General features: G+C 53.8%; 1 protein-coding gene and 1 long non-coding RNA gene across 2 annotated transcripts in view; one reads left to right on the top strand and one right to left on the bottom strand.

The window, feature by feature from the left end:
* HS3ST3A1 (heparan sulfate-glucosamine 3-sulfotransferase 3A1) overlaps positions 1-1,917 on the bottom strand; it is a 31,833-nt gene extending 29,916 nt beyond the window's left edge. Inside the window, 1 exon segment of the mRNA XM_062639736.1 lies at positions 1,282-1,917. Within this exon segment, the coding sequence (XP_062495720.1) occupies positions 1,282-1,862 (581 nt within the window). The 5' untranslated portion in view covers positions 1,863-1,917.
* Positions 1,918-2,536: 619 nt separating this feature from the next.
* LOC134174593 (uncharacterized) lies at positions 2,537-4,395 on the top strand. Its single transcript, XR_009968703.1, has 2 exons — positions 2,537-4,108; positions 4,270-4,395. It is a non-coding gene; the product is annotated as an uncharacterized LOC134174593 (long non-coding RNA).
* The last annotated feature ends 8,768 nt before the right edge of the window (positions 4,396-13,163 follow it).

Raw genomic sequence — 13,163 nt, 5'->3', positions numbered from 1 at the left:
GCCCACACTGCTGCCTGCAAAATCCCGGCGTGTTCCTGACACTGCCGGGTACACAAGGAAGCTCATTTGCTTCCACGTGTTAAGCCTTTTACATAAACACTCGGACCATCAGTACTATCCTACTCCGCATTCTAATACTGAGCCAAAATCAGCCCTAATAGCTGGGCTTAACGCAAGAGTAAAACAAGCTCCGGGAGTACCCAAATCCTCTCCTTTTTTGCCTGTTCATTCAAGAAAGCCACAAACACAGAAAAAGGCAGCTCTGCCCCCACCCTAACCAATCCTTTCCATCGGAATCTGCTCCTCTATTAACTTTAACACACACAAGGAAAACGTCTAAACAATACGAATGAGAATCCTGCCCCTTGGCTTTAACGTTTACCATCTTGTATTAAAGGGGATACCTTTCATTTGGTTTAATGAAACACTAATTCATTGAAAGAACCACCCTATCTACCTCTTTGCTCATTGCTTAGGCAAGGTTGGCCTCCTGGAACTGCTTTTGGTTACTCATTACTGGGGCTGCTGGAACATTTGCATGGGGAATAGGGGTTTTCTTCACACTGAATATGGGAAAGGTGCTGCAACCGGGCTGGGGGCTGCAGGAGGCAATGAGAAGATGCTTTGCAAGGGGAGTCAGGATGAGCCACAGGCTTTGCAAAGCCCCATCCCTGAGAAAAGCTATGGAGCAGCAAGACGCTGGGGGGGGGCGGGGGGATTTAGCTCTGCCTCAGCATCTCCATGCAGTCCCCAGGGTGATGGGGCACCCACTGCTCTTCCCCTTGCCCGGTTCCCTCCCCCCATGCAGGGAGCACCTAGGGCTGCAGGGGGGCACCCCCAAAGCAGGAGGGCTCTGGGGGAACGGGGCTGGGATTAGAGGATGGGGTGGCGGGGAGCAGGGTGCGTGGGGTGGAAAGGGGGGCTGGAGAATATGGGATCAGGGACGGGAGAAGCGGTGGAGAGAGGGGCTGGGGGAAGAGCGCCTGGGGAACGAGGATCTGGGAAGCAGAGACGGGGACTGGGATAAGCGAGGCTGGGGAGTGAGGTAGGACCGTCGGGGGGGGGGGGGGGCGTGTTGGGGAGCAGGGACGAGGCTTCGGGGCGCAGCGATGGGACGGGGGAGAGGAGGATTTGGGGTAGCGGGGCTGTGGGTCAGGGAGCCGCGGACCGGTAGCGGAGGGTCCCCGCGGCCAGCGGGGGGCACTGCCGGCTCGGCCATAGCCCCAGCCCGGCCCCGCCGCGGAGCCGCCGCCGCCCGGCCCAGCCCGTCCCGTCCCGTACCTGTACCAGGCGAGTCCCCGCTCGTAGTTGCGGTCGAAGAAGTGGGGCTCGGCGCCGACGGCGCGGACGTCGGGGTGCACCCGCAGGAACTCCAGCAGCGCCCGCGTGCCCCCCTTCTTCACGCCGATGATGATGGCCTGCGGCAGCCGCTTGGAGCCCTCGCCCAGCAGCAGCGTCAAGGAGCCGCCCGTGCCCACCGCGCTGCTGCCCCCGCCGCCGCCCGAGCCGCCCGCCCGGCTCCCGCCGCCCCCGGCCGGCACCTCCTCGCCCGGCGCCGCCTCCTGCCGCCGCCGCCGCTGCTGCTGCTTGAGCCGCTGCAGAAGCCGCTTCCGCCGCGCCGCCGCCGCCTGCCAGGGGGGCAGCTCGGCCGAGCCCCCCAGGTACCCTCCGCCGCCGCCTTCCTCTTCCTCCGAGGCGGCACCGGCGGCGATGATGGGTCCGGGCAGGGTCTGGCAGCGGTCGGCCAAGCAGTAGAACACGTAGAGGGACATGAGGAGGGAGCAGAGCATCACCAGGAACTTCTTGAAGATGCTGCGGGGCAGCGGCTCGGCGGCGGGGGCAGCCGCCGCGCTCACGGCCATGCTACCCCGAGGCGGCGGCCGGGCGCCCTGGCCATGCTCCGCGGCCGCCCCCCGGCGCGGCCCCTCCGCGCAGCGCTCCGCGGTGGCGGGGGGCTGCGCGCTGCCGCATCCCCAGCGCGGGGGACACGCGGCGGCGCTGCTTCAGGGGGGCATCCCCCGTGTGTGTGTGGGGGGGAGAGAAGGGACCGGGGGGGAGCCGCTGCCCTCGGTGCGGGGCTCCCACGTGCCGGCCGCCGCGGCAAACTTCGGCGGAGACATCGCCGGGAGCGGGGCGGGACCGGGGCGGGGGCAGAGCCGGGGGCGGAGGGGAGGGGGTGGGGGGGGGCGGCCCCTCTGGGAGCCGCTGCCCGGGCGCTGCGGTCGGAGCGGGGTGCGGGGATGTCCTGGAGGCTGTACCGGGGGGTTAAGGGGGATCCGGGGGCTGTACCGGGGAATTGAAGGGGATGGAGGGATGGAGGTGTGCCGCCGAGATTAAGGGGTACCCATAGGCTGTCCGAGGGGATCGAGAGATGCCCCGGGGTTGTTTTGGGGGCATAGAGGGGCGCTGAGCTGTCCTGGGGTGTCCGGCGGTGCCCCGGAGGCTGTTCCGGGGGATAGAGGGATGTGGAGCTGTCCGAGGGGATGTCCCGGAGCCGGTGTGCAGGGCACAGGGGTACCCTGAGGCTGTCCTGGGGGGTAGAAGGATGCGGGGATGTCCGGAGGCTGTTCCAGGGGGTTAGAGCGGTGCGGGGCTGTCCCCTGGGGCAGAGGGGAGATCTCAGCTCTCTACAGCTTCTCTCTAGATGATGCCTGACTTTCCAGGCTCACCGGACTTTGCTGTGAAGCCCGTGCAGGGTGATGAGACCTCAGTGTCCATCTGAGCACCCTCTGCCCACCTTTCTGTCCATCCACACATTTGTGAACCACCACCATCCCCCATCCCTCTGGTACCTGAACACCAGTTCCTGATTTACCTGATGGTAAATCCACACCTTCACACAGAGCAGTCCCCCTAAAAACCAGCACAACCACTGACACGGGTGTTAAATGCACTTGCAGTGTTACAGCCAACAGTTGCACCAAGCACAGTACTTAATACAGCACAGAAAGCCCCGAAACAGGACTTTTCCCCACTGACTTGAACACATTACCCCATGGCTGGCTGCAGAATCCGGCCCACAGTTGGTAGGAAATATCTACAAACACAACAGGATATTGCTCTCACAATTTGCTCTCCTCCTTTGAGAGTACATAAAACGTGGAAATCACTATCAGATTCATGCCTCTGCTGCCCCGTTCTCAGGGCTTCATTATTTCATTGCCTGTGGGAATGTCCTTTTAATTTGAAATGTTTGTCATAGAACATAGAATCTTTAAGCAAACTTCCACATGAAACACTTGACTTCGGTCTCTTTTTTCTCCCTGCTGTTTGGTGTGGACCAAGCTGAGGAATTAAACTTCCACTACTTGGGAATAAAGCTGATGTAGCCACAAATTATTCAATGCAAGGGGGGGGGGGGGGGATTGCAGTGAATAATAATCAGCCATCTGCAGAGCTGGCTGGCTAATAAAAATGTGTTTCCAAATAGTAAACAGGCCAAAATTAATAACAAATGTTATGTGCAGTGAATTATTCTATTAGATCTTCTCCCAACTTTATGACATTTTTCTTCTCTAAGCATAGCAACTTATCTGGAATGGATGGATTTCCAAATCCATACCCACCCCAGCTGCAACGCTGCCAGATCACTTTATCTCACATTGATGAGTGTAATTCCAGCTCGGTGTGTTTGGTGACTTCAAGATACTGTAGCATTGCAGGTATTTCAATGCTTCAACATGTAAGTAGATGCCTGGTGTGGTTTACAAAAGGCTATAAGCAGGTTAGGCCCCTAACACCTCTAGGCAACTACTTACATCATTAGGAGCCTAAATGCCTTTATAAATCTGTGCTCTGATCCGCAGCTCATTGAAGGCAATGAAAAGACTTTGCTGACATCAATGGGCTTTGGAGTGGGCCCTGTAGAAGGAGCACGATCAATGCAAAGTGCTTTGACTTCTTTATGCTGCTTATTATGATACTTTTTTTCCTAGACACTTAGAACAATGCTGCATTTTCTGTTTGAATAAATGGTCGTTTCAAGCAGAGAAAACAAGAAAAGAGAAGTGAAATCAGTGTGAAAGGCTGCAGGGGAATGATGTGTGTGGAACTGCTGCGATTGCATCGCAGCACTCACGTTCGCTGCCTTCTTTTCCTGGAAATCCTGGTGAGAATCTCAGTTTTCCTTTAAAAAGTCACTAGTTGCCTAGGGAAAATATGACCAGAGTCTATTTAAAAAGTTTTGGTGTCTAGAAAGCAGTAAAGCTAAATATAGCTGTATTTAAAACAACCCCATGATATTTAAGGCAATGCTGTGATTTGTTTCAGAACCTGACTCATTGTTTCTGCCTGCTGGGGCTGAAGGCACCGGTGGCTCCAGCAGCCAGGAGCAGCTCTCCGGAAGGAAGGTGTCTTACCTGGGAGAAAGGGCAATAAAATAGTGAATAGTTTCAACCCTACGTGCCCTGTGTTGCTGTGGGCTCTGCCAGTACAGCTCCAAACATGAGATTCCATGAGCAGACTGGTTTTGTCCTTGGTTTTAGGTGAGTTTCTGTACAAAGAGTGTTTGGTGAGCGCTGTACTATAAAGCCAGAAAAATTGGGTGGCTGATGTCATGACATCCAGTTCTGGGGATTTACACCTCTTACCTGTTTTAGGGGTAACGTGGAGGGGGTTTATAATGACTTAAAGGCTTGGAGCAAAAGTTGCTTTCCATTTCACTCAGCCTCTTACACCTCTGACTTAACGTTTTGAGTGCAGCCTCCTTTCCCCACTGTGTTGATCGATCTACCTCTCCCAAAGCATTTCCTATACCCCATCACAGACATCAGCATCCCCTGGCAGCAGTGGGGTGGTGGGATCCTGAGGACCCAGAGATGCTCCACTGTGGGCCTGCAATGACCCTCCCTGTGGGCTGACGGGCAATGGTGTGTGCATCCATCCCAGCTTGCAGGGCTGTGCATTGTGCCCGTGACTCTCAGCTCCCTGGCACCAGCCCCACTGCTGGCATGGGCTCACGGGGATGGTCCTGGCAGGCTCTCCTCCGTGGTCCTGTTTGCTCTTGTTCCTTACCTTCCTTGGCTGTTCTTTTCTCCTTTTATCTATTTATTGTTTCAGTGCTTGCTCCCCTCCTGCCTCCCCCCGAGGAATGTTCTGCTGCACAAGTCATTCCTGGGGCTACTTCCAATAGCAAGTGGGGCTCTTCTCCCAGCACAGTAGTGCCAAAATTCACCTCCACCACCACCAGCAGCCTATTAGAATCATAGAATAGAATCATAGAATGGTTTGGGGTGGAAAGGACCTGAAGGTCATCCCTGCCACAGGCAGGGACACCTTCCACTAGAGCAGCTTGCTCCAAGCCCGTGTCCAACCTGGCCTTGAACACTGCCAGGGATGGGGCAGCCACAGCTTCTCTGGGCACCCTGTGCCAGCACCCTCCTAGTGAAGAACTCCTTCCTTATACCTAGCTTAAATCTCCTCTGTTTAAGTTTGAAGCCAAGCAAGGTTTTGTATTTCAAATGGGCTACTGTGGGATTCCCTTCTTTTGGGATCCCTGCATGGGACACCAAGGAGACAGATCTGCACAGCAGGAGAGCCCTTTGGCAATTGAGCCTGCAAAAGCTTAAAATCAGCAACCCAGATGCTGTCCCTTTCGCAAACAAGAGCTGAAGACTTTGCTTCCACCATCTGATATTTCCAGGTGCTCCTGTACAATTAGGAAAAGGGAAGGCTTCCAGTTTGGATGCCTCCTGCATGCTCAGCCTGCGCCAGTCCCACTGGGACCGCTGCAGTTTTTCCCTTTTCCCAGTGACCCGTAGCACAGATGGGATCAGGGGTTAAACTGGGAGTATGGTGGAAAAGGGACTGGGGAGCCCGAGGCTAGCACAGCTTAACAAGTGATTATAAGGCAAAGGGAACCGCTGCCTGTCAGGAAGCTGCTGCCAAAGAAAACATCCCATTGTACCGGGGAGATGGAGTATGGGACAGGGGAGAGAGAAACAGATTGATAACCGAGGGGCGATGTGACCCTGCTTGGGTTCCTACAACAAAAGCCCCTTCATCTAAAATGAATAGGAACAATAGCTAATGGGGACAGGCCAGCAGCAACCAGGATCTGAGAGCCCGGAGTAGAGGGAGGAGTCAATGGCGGGTCCTGTTTTACCCAAATCCTCTATTGATCTCGGTAATCTCCTGGGCTTTCCCCCCCTTGAAATCACACAGGAAGTTCAAGGACTTTATGCCTTCAGACTGTAGGGACATGCATTGTCCTGAAGAGCCATTGGGATGGGCAGCCAGTGAGGTGTGGTGTGGGGCAGGATGAAGGGGAGTGCTCCAGTGCGGAGCCAGGGATGAGCCCCTGCTGTCACCTGGGCAGCCCTGGGGTGGATGGTGGCCTTGTCCTGGTGCTCTCTGGCTCCCAGGTGGGTTCTGGATCCACTTATGGGGCAGAGCACATGGATGCACAGAGCCTGGCACAGCGAGGTCCCAGCCAGATACTCCCATATTATTAATAAAGAGATTGTGATCTTTCCCTGACGGGATCTGCAGAGCCCTCATCAGATGCAGCATGCGCTGAGGGTGCACAGGGCAGTAGTGGAGCCATATGAGCACTGGGAATGGGAGCTGCATCCCCATGGAGAGGGCTGAGCAGGTAGAGGTGAGTGCTGGAGGTGTGCTGGAGAGCTGAGCAGCATCTCCAGTGCTGGGAGTTTTGTTAAAAGCCCTCCTGAAAACACTGAGCCATAGACATTAGAAATGTAGGGACTGGATTTTTCTTTTGGTTTTAATATATAGAAAGATATTTGGAGAATGAGAATATCCACAGGAAATGTCATGTAGAGCCTATAGAAGAAGTTTTGAGGCAGTATATTCGGCCTGCACTCACTCAACCTGACAAAATGACTTGGCCTGCAGCAGAATACACAATGCCTGCTCCCCAGATGCAAACAGACCTGTGAGCAGGAAGAGGATGAAATCTTAGTCCTGCTTTGGCTGAGGCAGGAGGCAATGTATCCCTGTGCCTGATGTCAGGCCATGGCACTCTGACCACCTTGTACCTGATACCTCCTGCCCAGCGGGGATGGAGAATGGGCCAACTTGATTAGAGAGCTGGCACAAGATGTGAGGACATCTGGGAAGCCTCGGATCGGGAGCATGAATTAATAAGAAGCGGTAAGAGGAGGAGACTGAATGGGATCCAAAGCCCCGACGGAGCCGCCAGCCGTGGCTGATGCAGGCAGGGGCCTGATTTCTGGAGCTGCCCTTCCCAGCGTGGCCAGCACATGCAGGGTGATGCCTCTGCCATAAAGGAGGGGAGAGCACAGCCTGGAGCACAGCGCTTTGTCATGCACAATATCATCTGGGGGCAAAAGGGCTGATTTTCAATGATCCCTGTTTGTCCTGCCCCAAGATATATGGGCTGATGATTTATCTGGAGGGCCCTGCAGCTTGTTAGTGCTCAGCCTCCCATAAAAGCAGCTGCATCAGTGTATCCCTAAGACTGGAATGGGCTAAGGACCCTCCAGGGCCAGCGGGACACCGTTCAGGGCAGACACAGCTCCCAGTTGTGGTTCTGGTGACCTACCACTGCTTCAGGGTGCTGTGCTGGTGGGACAGGCTGGGAGGCAGTGGAGCCATGCAGGGCGAATACAGCAGCGTTGGTGCTTCACTGGGATGGTCAGCTTGGTGTCTGCACTGGCACCACATCTGATGGACTCCTCAGTCATCTAAACCACACAAGGCGCATGGGATATGTTGCAGTCATGAGCAATGTACCCCAGGGGCAAGCAGCCACCCATCCTGTCTGCAGGAAGGAAGCTGCTTGCACCATGATAATGGCTGCAGCCCCCCAGGTGCACCCCAAGAGCAGGCAAAGAACCCCTTTACATCAGGCAGGCTGGTACCAGGGTGGCAGAGTGAGAGTCACTTGGCTGCAAAAGGCTGTGAGTCTGAAGAGCAAATGCATGGAGCTACCTTGTGGGGTGGCACACTGAGGGAACTGAATGACGAGGCCAGCTCTCATCTTGGCTTTTATCAGATGGAGAAAGGAATCAGGTCATTCTGCATTGGCTGGAATGGCATCCCCCCCTTCCCAGGTGGCAAGAGGCTGTGGAAAGCAATGGGTTTCCATCTGGAGAGGACAAGCAGTAGAGAGGGGGATGCACCACGCTCAACCCAAATCCATACACAGGAAAGAGGCACACCTGAAGCAAGCTGTTCCTCCCAAAGAGTGCTTATGCATTGTTACCCATGGAAAAATCACTCTCGGAGTAACCCAGCATCAGGCACATCCTGAGAATAATGTGATGCCCTGTCTACATCCATGCCCACAGTGCTGGGTGTGCTGTGCGGACATCCCAAACAGCAGGTTCATTAGCTGGGCTGGCAAACAGGGATGATGAACACCTCCCCAGCATTCCCAATGGTCCTCAGCCACTGCAGGCAAATATTTACAAGAGCTCTCCAAGGGAAAGCCATAAACTGCTCCCTGCTATAGCTTTCTGAGGATCACTCCAGACAGCTATATTAGCTGGAACATGAAGTAGTTACACTCCTGCTGCTCTCCCAGTGCTTTTGAAACAGATACTTGTCTCTTTTATTACCTCTGTTTGTGTCTCGTTTTATTTGTGTGCTGTGTGCTTCATTGTGCTGGGTTTGATACAGTTGTGACTGGCTACGGGGTGGAACAACAGTAAATACCTTGTGGGCCTTTTCTGCTTGTTAATATTATTCTTCACTTTTAAAGAAGTGCCAAGCCAGACAATGAAAACAATACAGGGAAAATTAAACCCTAAATCTGCATTTATGGTTCTGTATTAAATACCCAGGGAAGGGCTGGTTTGAACTGTGTAGAACTTCTTTCTGTTAAAAATGTGCTTTTGGGGAAATAGGTGTGTTTTGTGGAGAAAGGTTTCGCTTCTATCTATCTGTCTATCTATCTACATCTATACATCTATAGTGTATCTATTCTGGGTGAGGTTTTCTCAGTCCAGGATGGTCATATCAAACAACCCCAAGGACCAGACTGGGGGACAAGGTGCACCCTAAGTGGAGATGGGAGCTGCCCATGCTCACATCCTGGTTCACTTTGCTCCTCATGAGATGATAGTGTACAAAGCCTCTGCTCTCTGCAAAGGCTCAACCAAGCAGCTCTGAAGTTAAGGCCAGTCTTTTAACTGACTTCACTGGATATCAAGCAATGCCTGGAGAGCATCGTGGACTGAATTGGGTTCCCAAAGGGCTGGGACAGGTCAAAGTGCTGGACAGAAGAGCCAGACCCACTGACAAAGGGCTGGGTGTAAAGTTCATGAGCTCCTCCCTTCACAGCAAGGGATAACTTCTCCTTTGTACAGCAACAGCACAAGTGGGTGTTGAAAGTGTAGGCACCAATCTGAGCCTCATGGCTTGCTCTTTCCGTAAGATCCCTTTGGAACATCCCACCTCCACCCAGGAGGGCTGAAACCACAGCTGGAAACAGCTGGTCCAGTGACAGGACCTGAGCCCAGAGCCCCATGGTGCAAAACACTGAGCCCTGTGGTGTAACCAACAGGCAGAGAAGGGCGATGGTGCACCCCTGCAAGCCAGCAGATCCTGGGGGGCTGCCAAGGGGAAGGGTACAGGCTCTGCCCCCCTTCCCGGGATACCCTGCACTGCTGCTCCCTCTCCATCCTGGCTGAGCCAAGCTGCTGACAGCTCCGCGTACTGGCTTTGCTGGGCTGAAGGGAGCACTTTAAAAGGAAGCAAAGCAGTAACACATCATTAGTTCCTGCTGGAACAGGGATCGGGAGATGCGCATTCCTGCCTTGTATGGGAAATCTGGCCTGCTTGCATCACCCCAGGAGTTTGGGCTGAATACTGTATTCTTAGCATCCCATCCTCAGACAGCCCGCGCTCCTGCTAGGCGATGCTAAGACCCACTGCCAGCTCCGAGGCAGTTGTGCTTCAGCAGTGGATGAAGTCACGCCTGGATAACTCGCTGGGGCTTCGGGATGGGGCTGGATGATGGCTGAGCAGCGGCAGCGGCTGCGCTAAACCCACCAGGAAAATCCTGGGATGGGGGAAATCTGCCTTGTTACGTGTTTGGCAGCCTATCTGCACCCACCTGCTGCGGTGTTTACTGGGATTCACACCCGCTCATGGATAAGCCCATTGCCCCACTGGATACAACCGGAGCGGGATGCGACTCATGACCTGATAGCTTTCCCCCAGCCAGCAAGTGCATCCCAGGCACTGGAGAGCTTTGGAAGCAATCCCAGGACTGAGCTTTTGACAAGTTGGGAGCACAGCATCCCAGTGTCATTTTAGGCCTAATTTGCATGTAGAGCACGGCGCCGAGTGTGTAATTACTGAGCTGCGCAGGCAGTCGTCAGCTCGGCTGTTTCAAAACATGGTCTCTAGTGCTTCAGAAAACATAAGCACAGACCTTTCCCTAGTGCAGCTGCATGTGAGGTTCGGCTAAGAGAAGTGGAGGGCTTGGATGGAGGCAGGTCCTCCCAACCAGCTCCAGCTGGAAGTACCCAAGGAAACATGGTCACCTCTTCTACATAGGGAAGAAGGCTGAGACAAGGTCAGGTTAGTCTGCACATGCTGATCGCCAGCAAAGGCTCTTCTTGGCTTCCATATCTGGCATGCACTAACCAGAGAGGTCATTTCTCAGCCTCCCAGACCTCAGGATCCTCCTTCCCACTTTCTCTACTCCCTTTTTGACCTCCATGTTCACCCATGAGCCCTGCCTTCTCTCCTGGGACCTGTCATCTGCAGCAAGATGCTGGGAGGGCTCAGTCACTGCTGAAGGTGGGAAAAGCTCAGCCTTGGGATTCCCCTTCTTTTTTCCTGGATTAAGGTATCCAGAGAGATGAAGAAGGAAAAATCAAGCTCAGGACCCAGTGTGTGTGCATGCAAAGGGGTGCTCTTGTCTGTCTACAAGCATTTGCCTTGAATGCATGCACAGGATAGTGGAGGTGTGAGCATGCGTGTGGTTGTGGGGGGCATCTGCATATGTGCAATGTACAAACTCTATGCATCTGCATGTCACGCATAACTGTCACTCAGGATATGTTTCTTCACAGGTTTCTCTGCGTGGATGTTCACAGAAGGGCTTCATATGTGTTATTGAAGACACATCTATGTGTAGATGGGTGTCCCATGCTGACAGACAGCACTAACTCTGGTTACAGAGCCAAACCAGCAGAGAGGACAGAGCATCATCATACATCTGTATCACTGTCAGATTTCTTCTCCTACCAGCCCTGTTTCCCCATCCCATGTGCTGAACAAGTGCATGCGAAGGGAGGTGAGGGACATCCCATGCTCCTTCCAGGCTGTGTTTTCAACTTCCCTGTTTCTTTGTGCCGGTGGATTTGGTGGATTTTGTTCATTCTGTCTGCTAACATCAACAGGACCTGCCAGGGCACCTCATCACCAGAGCTCCCCGGGAGCTAATGCCACATACTTGGAGCATGCAGTCAGCTTTTCCAGCCGGTCCACGCAGCCGGCGTAAAGTAAGTACCGTCAGAAACCACTCTATAAACTCAGGACGGGAAGGAGATGATTGATGGCTCCACACTGGACATGACACAGCTCCTACACTTCCCTCTATTTATAATATCTCTGTATTGCCCCTACCTCAAAGCTTGACAGGGCTAGTCCCATTCACTCAGAGATATGGATTTGGCACAGCCTGACATAAACTCCATCGCTTCGGGCCACCAAGGGAGAGCCATTGTTATAAACTTTTTCCCCCCGCACCCTGCTTGGCCCCTCTTTTCCCCCCTTCCAGTCGCATTATTTCTTTACAAGCCAGCAAGAACAGAACCAAATGTTTCACATCTGTTCTCACCGTCCAGCCATTTGCATGAGAATCACGGTCAGTGTTTCAATGAGCGCAGCAATGGGGATGGAGACGGCCACCACTGGCCCCTCATGCTTCTGCCAGATGTCTGGGCTCCGCACAAAAGGGACGGACCCATGGCCTTAACAAATCACCCTCTTTGGGATCTAATTGCTCTAGAGATACATCGGGGTTTTTCTTTCTGGATGGTGCTGTGGAGATGATCCTCACCCTTGGGTCAACCCTTGTGAGCCTCCTGTTTAAAGGGTCTGGTGTCAGCATCCTAGTTTTCCAGCACCGTCACCAAGGGAAGGTGTTGCCTCAGCCAGGCTGAAGGGGGGTTTCATGCACCAGTAATGGCAATTTTAATGGTAGATCATCTCTAGTGATATGGCACCACTGGGAAAGGTCCTTGAAAAGTGCTTCACAGGGAGCTCCCATTTAGAACGATACCGAAATCTCCACTAATCTGCTCTTTTCTCTGTTTGCCCAAAGTTATCTTCCTCCCTGCCAGCTCTTCCCCTGCATCCCCTGCCTCTTCTCCAGGCCTGCTCAGCTCCCTCCAGCGCTAGAGCTGGTGTGCAGACTCGGGGCTGTGATTTTTGGGAGCTGTCTGTTCTCTTTCCAGACGGGCTGGGCATTATGAGCTGCTGCTTGACTGACGCAGCAGCGGATGAAAGACTTAAGCTGTTGACGTAAGCTGGCAAAAACGCCTTGGAAATTCTAGCACTGAAGCTCCTCCACACCATCCATCTCCCTCCACGTTCAGCTCTTATTAACTCCCCAAGCCCTGGGGTTCTCCCAGGAAAATCAATGTGTAAAGAGAAGTTTTTAAGGCATTGGGGTCCGCAGAGCCCTTTGGGTTAAAGGCTGTGGTTCTGGCTTCCAAGCAGCTCTGTACAGCCCCAGCAAGGGCAGCTCAGACTTTGCACTGGCGATGTTGGATGTCTTGGTGCTTTCAGCTCGGCTGGGATCCTCGTGCATCTGAAAGGCTTCCAGGTTGGATTCATGCTCAAGTGAAGATTATTCCAGGTGGCAGTTGTTGGGTACAGCCCACTGGGACTAGGCAGGCGGCTGTCCTGCCTCAGGATGGTAAGCTGATATCCATGTGTTGGCATCCGAACCCCGTGTGTGCAGTTCACAGTCGTTCCCATGAGCTGGGAATCACCCCATGGGGATATTAGGGAAGGGCAGGGTGGCCGCTTGGGAGCAGACATCTGTTGGGGTCATGATCCCCAGCTGCAACATCCTTCTTTGGGCCTGTCCAATCATTTAACTGTGCTTTGGAGGTTTCCCAGCCACAAAGGCAATACAGATTGTGTATCGATCCAGCTTCCTGCAGTCAATAGCTGCAAACCACCCACAGCTGTGGCAAGGTCCTTGCAAGCAGAAG

This window comes from Pezoporus occidentalis, unplaced genomic scaffold (assembly GCF_034315485.1).
Source record: "Pezoporus occidentalis ecotype Australia unplaced genomic scaffold, CSIRO_AGI_Poc_V1 ctg62, whole genome shotgun sequence".
NCBI lineage: Eukaryota > Metazoa > Chordata > Aves > Psittaciformes > Psittacidae > Pezoporus > Pezoporus occidentalis.
The sequence above is the reverse complement of the archived record's forward strand: the minus strand, read 5'-3'. Positions and strand labels throughout refer to the sequence as shown.